This window comes from Sphaeroforma arctica (genome assembly GCF_001186125.1).
Source record: "Sphaeroforma arctica JP610 unplaced genomic scaffold supercont1.123, whole genome shotgun sequence".
Lineage (NCBI taxonomy): Eukaryota > Ichthyosporea > Ichthyophonida > Sphaeroforma > Sphaeroforma arctica.
In genome coordinates, this window is record NW_014040435.1 from 92,950 (window position 1) to 105,600 (window position 12,651).

The window sequence follows — 12,651 nt, forward strand, 5'->3', positions numbered from 1 at the left end:
TGTCGTGTGTGTGTGTGTGTGTGTGTGTGTGTGTGTGTGTGTGTGTGTTGTGTGTTGTGTGTGTGTGTGTGTGTGTGTGTGCGTGTGTGTGTGTGTGTATGTGTGTATGTATGTATGTATTTATACGACTTGGGCGAGTATACATCAACATTTTAAGTACATAGACTTATGGATTTATCTATCTAGTTAGCATCACACTAAGTGGGTGCATACAAAGTAACGCATAGCTTATATATTACTCATACGCGTGTACGCTACGCTTGTGATACATACAGCAGTCTTTGACTCAAGCTCACCTGCGCAAAGTTTCCCAGTAACCGGCACAATCGCTCTTCATCGCTTCCACCACCCTGGATTGTATCTGCTTATACTCAGTCAGCCAGGTTTCATAGTGGCAGATATCCTCTGTATTAAGAAGCAGAGGGGGATTGAATAGCTTCAATATGATCGCTAATATTATATAGCTAACTAGTAAGACCGCAAAAGCGGTACCCCAAGTGCCAAGATCTATACCCTTTTTTGGACCTCTCCAGTATGTAATTCTCCTTCGTGCTGACTTAGCAAATCGAACAACGCGGATCATGCAGCCACCCGAGGCCACAGTATGATCCCGAGGACTGTGTATCATTTGAGTAGACTCCATATGTCTGTACTACTACCGCCACTCTGTATCCATCACGCCTTAATAGAATAGGTATGGACCGATGGTTCATTTACAGCGCATATGTATGTATGTATATATTTTATAGAATGTATGTAAATATGTATGTAAATATGCATCTAAAAATATTTACTTCTATACTGTACAGAGTTTATAACTATAAATTTATAAATGCAAAAAAAAGTCCATCCATAACAACTATCGTAGAGTTTGTTGGGTTTTCCAGAAAAGTAAAGCTTTACTCATCACTAAAAGTATTAACAGTTTTGCCGATTTGCGACACTACGTATGATACGATATTTTATATTTTATTCTTACGGATCGATTCTGATGTGTACACATTTACGATACCGAAACCAATTTCGACACACTACGTATATCAAACGGTGCGGAACTTCCCAACGTCCCTATGAAAAATATTGCGCATAAGGAAACAGCGACGGTTTCGGCAATAGCGTAATGACTCGATAGTACGGTATTCCCACAGTGCACCTCTCCATTTTACGTTTTACATTAGTAAAGTGTTCCCGCGTATTCTGATATCATATCACGTCAAAGAGCTCAAAGAGCGGCAGGTCGCTAAGAGAGAGCAATCCGGCGTATGTTCCTAAGTTCCTTTGTTAGTGTTCCTCTTTATTAACTCGTATTAGGTTCCTCGTTCCTCGTCCTATCCGTAGTCTATTTAAAATAGAATAGTATCTAGTCCTCTTAGAAGCTTGTGTAGGCACATATACAGCACCAAAGAATGGTGGGGGGTCGCAAACAAGACCCTGTGCGCCAACACCTTACCTTTCTGGGTGATGGGAAGGTGCGATGTATATACTGCCAGAAAGAGGGTAGGTGGTCTAAACCTTCATACTGGAGGGAACACTTTGGCAAGAAGTGTGTGATACAATGCAGTGGACAGCCTGAGCGTGTGCGCCTGTACTATGAGCTGTCGTATGATGCGGAGAAAGATGCACAAGCGGCTAGTGGGTCGAAGAATGGAGGGGATAAAAGTGATTCAGGAGTGTCCAAGAAGCGTGGCGCAGGGCAAACGGGTGCATATAAACGGCACAAGGGTCCGAAAAAGGCGTCCCAATTCAAGGTGCTTCAATATGTTTGTCATGTGTGTTAGTGGCAGAATAACGTCGACTATAACACACATATATATATATGTGTGTGTGTATGTTGTGTGTCTGTGTCTGTGTCTGTGTCTGTGTACACGTATATATATATATATATATATATATATATATATATATATATAGACTTGTCTGTGGCTGTGACTGTGCATATATTTATATAAATATATGTGTGTGTGTGTGTGCGTGTGTGGGGGGGGGGGTGCACGTGTATATATGCATATATGTATATGTGTGTGTAAATATATGTATATGCATATATATATATATATATACCTATAATTTCATGTCATAGCAATGCGCATTCTTCCGGCAAGGTACTGAAGCGCAATCGGCCGACAGCTTAGTAGCAATAGATTTTCTTTAATCGTTCTCAGGCTCGAAACTAGACATTAAAAAATAAAATCACAGATGTCGATAGAAATGCTGAAAGCGATATTTTAATTCCTCAGCAGCTATGCTGTTTTGCTAGCATCTCGTGCGGATCAAATCTCATTCCGACACTGGTACTTACGCAAACTAGGATATTCAATTTGTATCTGCAAAAAAAATGGTCCCTTTTCCGTACCCACACCTATACGCACGTAGTGATGCCTAGAATATCATCCATACTTATCTTTACGGCATGTTTACAATCTCTAGGAGCCTGGCGATAGTTGCGACACGCCGGCACTGATGCAGACTGTGTGTGCTCAGGCTGGTACGCACGCCGACAACATTGATGAAGGTGGTAAAGGTGCACTGGCGTTGCCTATCTACCTCTCGACCACATTCGAGAAACCGTTATCCGGCCACTATGAAGACGGGCCTGGGTATGTCAAGTGACCAAAGATTGTTCTTGTACAACCTCACTGTTTCGTATATATTGTTCTTGTATAGAGCACATGTTGTTTGTATACGGCAAACGTGAAAATATCGTGCGTGGTATGTGTATTTACCGGAAAAAGGTGTCCTCAAATTGCTGACATGTGAACTTCATTCACTGTCACTGTTAGATGCAATTGCCCGACGAGCACCACTCTGCAAGGGAACCACCTAGCCGTACGTTTTCACATGTATGATACAATTTTCAGTTCAACTATCACCGCTGCACTCACGAGTGACAACGGTTGACTTCAGTGTTTGTAAGCTATATATACCATAGGTCAGCCAAGCCGTGTGGCATCCCCTGTACCCCAGTATGTTATAAGTGTCTGATTAGAACTCCATCCACATCCCTTGCAGATACCTGTACTCTAGGGCTTCGAACCCTACACGTACTGTCCTCGAGGATTTACTTCGGGACTTGGAGGGTGGGTGTGGGGCTCTCGCATTCGCCTCCGGTAATGCGGCCATGACAGCGACCATCATGGCACTTTGCACACCTGGAGATGTCATCATCTTGCCTGATGATTTATACCACGGTACTCGGTAAGTGTGTGGCTGCTGGTCGAATGCACAAATGTTTAATGAATACTTGGGTTGTGAATTAGTCAAGGTATTCGAGCGAAATATTTGTATATATCTACTTTTTACGGCTGTCCATTCAAGTATGCAACGTTCTTTACTTTTCTGTGTGCTCATCAGGGCCAGCTCTTATCAAAACCCTAGTTGCCTTGTCATGGCCGATGCTTACTTCTTTCTAAGGACACCAGTGTTTTATATATTGTGTCTCGCGCTTCTCGCTCGTTTTAAAATCTAAATTATCGGAAGGTTACTGACACCACATCGCGCATGCCATTGCACTTACATTGCCTTTTCCTGCTGTAGCACGCTGTGTACGGCTGTGCTGGAACGCTGGGGATTGAGAATAGTCGAAGTCGATCAAACACAAATAGATTCTGTGAGACGGTGAGTTCCGGATTATACATTCATATTTGCAGTCGTGAGTTATGCACAATTAAGTCAGTATAGCTGATACATCTTCATCGCCTGTGTGGTATTGTCAAGTGTCGCATTGTCGCATTGTCAAGTAGGGTCGACGAACAGATGTGTTTTTGAATGTCCACGGCAGATTGTATGCGAGTAATCAATATAGGCATGCCGTGCAGTTGAAAGGTCGCCTACCATTGACTGTCACATCTATGGGGAATGAAAGCGGGCACTATGAAGACTTTTAACCCCACTAAAGCAACCGTTCAGTTTCCTACTTGGCTCAAATCTAATGGTTTCCCCACATAATCCATATTGTCATTCCCATCCGTCGCTGCACCCGTGCATTCGAATACAGCGCGCTGGAGGTTCATAAAGCCCGTGTTCGAATGCTTATCATGGAAACGCCATCCAACCCAACCTTGAAAGTGGTTGACATCGCTCTGATCGCAAGCACTTGCCGTGAAGCAGAAGTAATCTCTCTAGTGGATAACACGTGGCAAACGCCTATTCTCTGTCGGCCTCTCACTGTGGTACGTAGCTGCACTGTGCTTTAAGTGTCTTTCCAATGAGAAGCGTTTGCCCCAGTTTACTCCCTAGGAAAGTATGTTCTGCCAACATTGACCAGTTGTTCACTTTACGCATACTTTTTTGACAGTTCGGAACACAACCCGTTCGAAGCATAGGCGTGAGTATCGGACAAGTCTATTGCAGATTAGTCTGATACGGCTTTGCATTTCCCATACCTTCTCTGTACACGTACAGGCCTATGGCGTCGATGTTGTAGTGCACTCAGTGACCAAGTACATGGGAGGCCATGGGGACGTTTTGGGCGGCGCGGTCATCTGTGCGCCGTTCAACACGCACATGTTCGAACAAATAAAGGTGGTGGCAACGAATACAGGTGGAAACATGGACCCCTGGCATGCGTACCTGGCTGTTCGAGGTCTACGTACTCTGAATCTGAGAATGGAGGGACACTGTCGGTATGTAGGCCAGAATGACTCCGCAATTGTTATTGTGGAGCGTGTCCTTGAGGTTGTGTGAGCATGAGGAGAGTGTCTGAATGCAAGTTCCGTCGGTTTGGCGTTCGTTTTTGCTTTGCGTGCCGAATTAGTGATGCCTTAGCGTAAGAGCCTTTCTATGATGTAGGCGTTGCGTCCATGTATGGGTATGAGCTGGGTTCACAAGTATTGGATTAAATGTACGATTTTTATCTGAATCGGTATTTCTGCGTGCGTGACAATGGAATCTTTCGTCAGCCCAATACGGGCTTTATTTGGGGTTCCCCAGAGTCTTAGATGTAGCAGTGTATTGCCTTTGTTTTTCTTATGACTGCTATGGACATCCGCGCTCTCTGGGGGCGCCGCACCCTTAGACTCTCATGGGGTTTCTAAATTTTACAACCATCATATTTCTCGATTCGTAGGTCGGCCATGATCATCGCCCAACATTTGAGCAACAATGAGAATATTGAAGTGGTACATTATCCGGGTAAGTTCGGTGCGAATGGTACCGTTTCGTCCTGACAGGGTTTTGTCGGGCGCGATAGGAATTTATAGGTAACGGGAATGACCCAAATTCAACTGGGCCTATTTTTTAATATGATCACTGGATCGTCCACCAACAGGTCTACCAACGCACCCACAACACGCCCTGGCTGGCAGGCAAACTGGAGGCATGTACGGTGGAATGTTGTCCATCGTCGTAAAGGGCGGTGCGGCAGGAGCGAAGGCGGTGAGTTGTGTGGTTGATTTTTTTTTGTATTGTGAACGTTTTAATGTGGTTTTCTTTCGTCTGATGTATGTAACCGGTTGCGATTTGCTTTATTTGTTTACCAGATGTGAATGTTTGTGGTCGTATTAATTGTTACCAGCTGTGGGGCTGTGCTTACAGTTGATCTTATCCGAGGTTCGCGTATCCGCTAATTATGTATACTTTGTGGACATACGCCCTTCTGGTAATGACATACGTGTATATTTATATTCTTCTCTCATGAAGAAATATATATCAGTATATTGTTACGACCATCTGCACCAGACGTACACTAATATCACCATTGTCACGCGCATGCCTGGATTAAAGGCGGTAGCCAGAGCCCAACTATTCCGGCGCGCAACATCACTCGGTTCCACTGAATCGCTGATAGAACACCGCCGAAGCGTCGAACCCCCGAACTCGAATACGCCTCCAGGTTTACTGAGGATATCTGTGGGACTGGAAAGCGTGCAGATGCTTATGAACGACCTGGACTACATGCTCAAGACTCCGCCTCCCCCGCCCACTGCCTCGCTATTGCTGGGGCCTATTCAGAATGGACCAATGCCTAGTAGTAATATGCTGAGTATAACACAGGGAACTTCTCCAGATGCACACTCACAAATATCCGTACTGGCAGCCGCACCGCCGGTTGAACATTTGCCTTCGGTCGCCACCACTCAACAACAGGTTGCGCAAGATCAGGCCCAAGCTCAGGCCCAGGCTCAGGCCCAGGCTCAGGCCCAGGCTCACGTGCTACAACAACAACAGCACCACGTACAGCAACAAACACACGCACATGTACACCAGCAACAAGCAGCACAGACACAGGTGCATGCACAGACACAGGCTCAGGTTCATCAACAAGCCCAGGCACAGGTACAACAGCAGCAGCAACACCAGCAACACCAGCATCAGCAGGCACAGGCGGCCCAGCAGCAGGCTGAACAAGCCGAACAAGTGCGCCAGCAACAGCAGCAGCAGCAGCAGCAGCAGCAGGTATGTCCAAGAAACAATACCACAGAGCTATCTTGTGTGATAATCGGATCTGCGTGCTGTCCTCGCGACGTACCATATAACCGATTTGACCATATTTTGTCTTCGTCATCGACAGCCATATTCATTACTAGATAACCACAGGTTCGACCTCTCATATCCACGTTTTGATTGCAACTATGTATATGATGGTCAAGCACACAACTGTTCTAATAATTCGTTACGCCCCTATACCAGATCGCGCAACAAGCTCAGCAGGCGGCTCAGCAGGCTGCCCAGGCGCAACAGATGCAGCACGGCCTTGTACAACACCATCAACAGCAGCAGCAACAAGCTCAGGCCAACATACTCGCACAACAACATGCGTTGCAAACGAATAGCCAAGCTCAGCAACTTCAGCACAATCTGTCTATTGGATCCATGGGGCTTGCGCCACCGCCCTCGGATCCCGCCAATCCCAATCAGTATTAGCATGTGAGAGCGCGATCGAAGTTGGCTAGAGTGGTTATACTCATGTAGTGCGTATATACTTCATAATGTCCTATTACGATCAGTATTGACAATATCGGCTTTGCATATGCTGTATGGATGAAACCTCAGAATGGTACGACAACAGCAACGCAGCTCTAGTGACAGTGCTGTATACAGCACACGACTCACATCTGTATAATCAAGAGTCAGAACGTGAGTTTTTGGGTAATTGCGAACTTCACCAGTGAATATGTAGATATAAAGAGTGCAAACCCTTCTCGACTATGAAGACACCACGTGTAGGCTGTCCATGTGAGGGCCAAGTGTATCATCGTCTGTATCGACCGTGTGGGCTTATTAAACCGCGAACGTATCTATTTGGGGTACCACCCACTTTGACTTCTGCGAAACGGAATGTTGCGTTCACACGTCAAGTGGCCTAAGCTGCATCAGTACTGATTGATATAGTCATATTGTTCGCTGAGTGGATGTAGCTCCTTTCCGGTGATCCGAACTCTCGGTGCGTCCGATTGAAATGGTACAGACCAAGATGTGAAGTACAAAATTATATCAGTCGATGCGCAGCGAAAACGAGAACCATGAGTCCACCGACGGACGAACCCGAGCGCATAAAAACGACAATTCGAAAATGTATGGTTGCAACTAGTTAGACGTACCGCTCCATTTGGTACACATTAAAGATGTAGATGCACATTTCTTGACTTGTTCGACTGAAGTAGGTTTTTTTTACTTTTATACTGGGAGTGTTCTTTTCTACATTTTTATTGTTGGCGGGTATCAACCCAGAACACAATTATCCGCACCAGGCTCGTTACAGATACTGTTGACAAGCATTTGCTACATTTGTGAATATTCATATTTACGTATGGTATATCACTCGATGAGTAATATATGTGATTAAGCTTTAAAATATATTTGAACGGCTATATGATAATTAAGTAAAAATAATAAATGTGACAATCAGACTGAACCAACATATACCCCAAATATGTCTGTATATAGGTGTAAAACTATGGTTGTGTAGTAAGCTTCAGTATATTTGGGAACAAGATATTTGCAGGAGTAGTGATAGTTTCGAACTATGATTCAATTCAAGTGTTATAATTTTTTAGGATAATGCTTAGATTTTAATTTGTTTCGCCTTGTTCGCTTCAAAGCATGTTCGAGTTCATTTGGTTTCTTACATGGCTCGAATCAGAAACCACCAATCAAAGGGCAGATATGAACCACCCTCGTCACCTCTACATTACGTGATGTGAGATTGACTCGTATATATTGGTATATCTTGTTATCGGAAGCGTCGCGGATTAGTGACTAAAAGGTTGTAGGTAAACCCTTCAGGAAGGTCTCCGACGCAACGACATAAGCAATACATTTCAGCTTATGACCCCCGTTCGCTCGTCCGATTCCTGTGATCGTCGTGACTCCCACAGCGGCACCAGAGCAAGGCTTTCTGACAACGTGATAGTACCTGTCCAGGCTATTCACGGTCGAAAAGCGGCATTGATATCAAGTCGTTTTAAAATCAGACCAGAATTTTGTGTAAAATATTCAACCGAAAACGCAAATCACGCCGCCAGCGCTGGTGAATTCTGGTCCGCTTCTGAGCATTCAGGAAGCGATAATCTCCAGTTGCTCGTCTTTATGGACGCAAAATCGTGCCCATGCAGCTGGCTTAGTTTAATACTGGTCATTCGCTTCGAACAGCTATGTAGCACCTGACGTTCCCCGTAATAATTTAAATTACAGTACGTTCATGCATCGTCCGGTAAACTTGTCGCAGGTAGGAAACCGGCAGGACGTGCATCAAAAGTGCTCCCATCATTATTGTTCTCCGCGCCTGCACTCGACACTTCAGGGCCAATGAGTAGTCCTTCTTCATCAAACATGGCATGCTTGATAAACCCTGGTTGTGACTCGCCCACCACAAGAATTTGTAACAGATCATCTCGACCGTTGACATTATTCCACTCCATCACCGGAACCTCGTCACCCATTTCATAGCAGAGGGTTGTCTCAGACAAAGCCGGGGAGGAGTACACACACGCTACTGAATACGAATCAACTTCTAACACTTTGAGTAAGAAACGTGCTGTGGGTTCAGCCGATGATACATTTGTTACAATGGGGGTGATAGGCTCGGAAGACAAGTATTTGCCTTCCGGGGTCACCTCGAAATTCTCCTGATGGTACACCAGTTGGTAAGGTCCGGGATTCAACATTTTGACCTCGAACTTGTATTCTCCTTCAGGAATTTCGTATGCTTTCATTTCTACTGTATCGCCGTCATTCATTGTCCATTTACTTTTTCTGAATAAATTCCATCCCCCATCAGCATTCTTCACCATCATCTGCATGCGACTAAATTTTGGAGCAGCAAAATTTGCCCGAATTGTGCCAACGACTCCTGCAGGTAACACCCAAGTCCCGTCTATAGATTGTTGATACCCTTCACCATATGCTGCATCCTGGACAGACTCAGCAGAACCCTCGACATTATTGCAAGTGGTTGTACAAATACCCGACTGCAGCTCATCAGAATCGATTAGTGATCCCCATTGAGCGTTGTTCGTAAACTGTACTACGAGTACTCGCACAGGGGTTGGCTCCGAAAGCGATCCCGCCTTCAGTACTGCCTCATATATACCTGCAGGAAGGTCATTCATGTCTAGCTGCAACACGCTGTTTGAGAATACAGAACTCACTCTAGCACTTCGACCAGCAACGCTCCATGTACCATTTGGCCCATCTGCCTGTAATACTTGAAGGAATGAACCCAAAGGTCCAAAAATATAGAATCGCAAACGTCCACCATCGCCACCGAAATAAGGGTTCACAGCTTGACCATCTGACTGGATCAATCGGTTCTCGCTGTATGATGTAGCGTCAAAGATAGCCTCTGAGCAAATAATGGCAGAAGATGGCACGGTACACTCGTCAGGCACGAACTCCGTGTCACAGTCGACACCGACAAAACCACCAACGCATCTACATTTGTATAACCCAACACCTGTGGTATCGCAAACACCGCCATTGAGACATGGGGATAAAACGCAAGGATCATCAGGAGTTGATAATGGTGACGCAGTTGGACTCATGCTCATTGAGGGACTAGTGCTCAGCGAGGGACTCGCGCTCAATGAGGGACTCGCGCTGAATGAAGGACTTGCACTCGTCGAAGGATATGTACTCATCGATGGACTCGCACTCGCCGTCACTGAGGCACTCGGGGTAGCTGAAGCGGTAACCTACGTAGATGAACAAATGCAAACTGTATTTGTCAGCCAATTATTTTTTTGTATTGTACATGATTAGAGAGAACGCTTAGAATGCGCAATACACAAAACAATCGATCGTAATTTCGCAATTTCAACGGTCAACATTCTGATGAATTACAACAACAAATTCGCTTACCGACGGCGAAGCTGACGGTGGCAGCATCGACATTGTAGGTGACGCAGTGACTGACGGACTTGCGCTTGGTGAGGGCTCTGGTGCACTATAATTTTTTCCAGAGTCGAAAACGCCCTGTAAGAACATGTCTCCCTCTGATGGAATATTTAAAATTCCAACACCGTTCATAGCGTCCATTATCTCGTCCACAGTCAGCTGGAAATCTTTCTGACTCATGTAAACAGCGATGACTCCGGCTACGTAGGGCGTAGCCTGACTCGTGCCTGACATAACTACCAGTTGAGTATCACTGTCCTCATCTGCGGAGACAATATTATTTCCCGGGGCCCACATGTCGATCTTACCCCAATTTGAAAACCATGCACGTTTGTCTAACCAATCGCTGGCACCCACTGTGATTGCAGTGGGCTCACGGGCAGGGATATATAAATGCGCATCCTGGTTTTTATTACCAGCCGCAACAACGGACGGGATTCCTGCAATTTGTTGATTTTATCGTTGATTAAACCAGTTATATTGCCGGATTAATATCATTGTTTCGACAAGGCCATCATTTTATATGGTGGTTGGAGTGTTAATTTGAAGGTTCAATGCCCGCAGTAGAGGATAACTTGTACAAACGACAACACGCTATATCAATCTGTGTAATGCGATGTTACAGACAAATACGATCAATTCAAAACTTCAAGTGCTTACCCATATCCCTTGCAAGAGAGATAGCCTTCTCCAAAGCCGTCTGCGGATACCAGTCTGGGATTGGGCCTACGGTTAGCGACATGGATATGACACAATTACCAACACAATCTTCGAGTACCCAATTGATGCCTGCGACGATGTCTCCCAATGAACCACCTCCAGTGTCTCCGAGTACTTTCACACCCACCACTTTGGCCGCCGTTGCAACTCCAACGGTCTTGCCCACAGAGATGCCTGTCAAGATACGGAAATAAATGCGATCAGTACCTAATGCAATATACTAGCTATTTGACCAGCCAACATTTGATAGCACTCGCAGGGTATCAGCGTGCACACATTATCGTACAATGAATCCCGTTTAGAGATGGTATTCAAAAACGAAGTAGCAAAATAAACGCATAAAAGTCGTCAACATCACAAACCTGAGCAGTGCGATCCGTGACCGTGACTGTCTATATCAGTGTACGTTCCTGCAGAAAACCCTTTGCGAGCGCGACTTGTTCCATCAGCCGCAAGAAACTCGCTGTGTGTATCTCGAATTCCCGTATCTAGTATATATATCGTAACGCCTTCGCCATCACCGTGCAATCCTATATTCCCTAAGTTATACCACTCATTGCTCACAGGGTTTGCTTGATCAAGGCGATCTTGTCCCCAACTCTTAGCTACTCTCAATATTTCTTCCTCGTCAACGTTTTGACGAGCCACATTAAATTGTATATCTATATCGCAACCGTCCACCTCATCGAGCTTCATAATCTCTGCACATGACGCAGCGGAATCTGCAATCGTACCGTTCTCTATAGTTACAACAATCGTTTCTGTGATTTGTTGTTTCTCCTCCGAAACTCGCTTCTTAGGCTTTTCCTCGAGGTCTGTGTCATTGTTGTTTTCACCTTCGCTAATGGGAGGTGATACTAATAAAACTTGCTCAACAACCGTTTCTACCTTTTCAGCCAATTCGTCCACAAATCCGTTGTCCCCCTGCCGCCTCCTCCTTCTTCCTTCTTCTTTATTCAGATGTACGATGATAGTGTTATCTTTTCTGTTCAGTTGATTTTGCCTCTCTGCCCACTGATCATAGCCCACCGAGGCTTCTACTTGGTTTGGTAGGTTTCGCACTAGTATCAGCGCACATAATAAAAGCCGCTGCGGACTCGGCACAATCATACTTTACTTTAAAGTTAAATACAATGCAATTCAATAATGAACCGTTATTAAACAATGTACAGTTTCGAATACCAAACGAACGTACGCACACTATTAACAGCTAGTAAAGCCTAAATCTACCTTATAGTAGATATTGTACAATATGATAAATATGATAATGTATGTTGCAGTGTAGTACTTGGCATGAGAAGTGATCAGTTTCAATGGATGTATTTAGCAGCTATAGAACTTCTGTCACCCTTTCGGAAAGTAGTGGGGAGTATTTTTTTTAAATTCAGGTCTTCATAGTTGGTCGAGCGGCCTGAGGGCTGGCCTGAGGCACCGTAATACGGAATGTATTTGCTTTCTTTTTCTTTTCTTTAAACATTTTAAAAATTTATAACTTGACAAATCTTGTATCTTACATATTTATATATTTTCTTTATTCGTTATTGCTCAGAGGTAGTCAGTATTGAGTACATAATGAGTACTCTGCATTCAAAGGAATTT

At 44.7% G+C, this 12,651-nt stretch overlaps 2 protein-coding genes across 2 annotated transcripts; one reads left to right on the forward strand and one right to left on the reverse strand.

Moving 5' to 3' along the window:
* The first annotated feature begins 1,226 nt into the window (after positions 1-1,226).
* SARC_02686 (hypothetical protein) lies at positions 1,227-7,575 on the forward strand. The gene is made up of 10 exons (XM_014303558.1): positions 1,227-1,748; positions 2,428-2,597; positions 3,010-3,195; positions 3,535-3,615; positions 3,995-4,169; positions 4,402-4,622; positions 5,066-5,130; positions 5,267-5,373; positions 5,722-6,393; positions 6,628-7,575. The coding sequence occupies exons 1-10, from the start codon at positions 1,407-1,409 to the stop codon at positions 6,859-6,861; spliced, it is 2,253 nt and encodes a 750-aa protein (XP_014159033.1). The 5' UTR covers positions 1,227-1,406; the 3' UTR covers positions 6,862-7,575.
* A 418-nt stretch (positions 7,576-7,993) lies between these two features.
* On the reverse strand, positions 7,994-12,337 carry SARC_02687 (hypothetical protein). The gene is made up of 4 exons (XM_014303559.1): positions 11,415-12,337; positions 10,993-11,226; positions 10,297-10,772; positions 7,994-10,130 (listed from the first exon to the last, which is right to left on the reverse strand). Exons 1-4 carry the CDS (start codon positions 12,160-12,162, stop codon positions 8,637-8,639), a joined length of 2,952 nt encoding a protein of 983 aa, XP_014159034.1. The 5' UTR covers positions 12,163-12,337; the 3' UTR covers positions 7,994-8,636.
* Between the last annotated feature and the right edge of the window lie 314 nt (positions 12,338-12,651).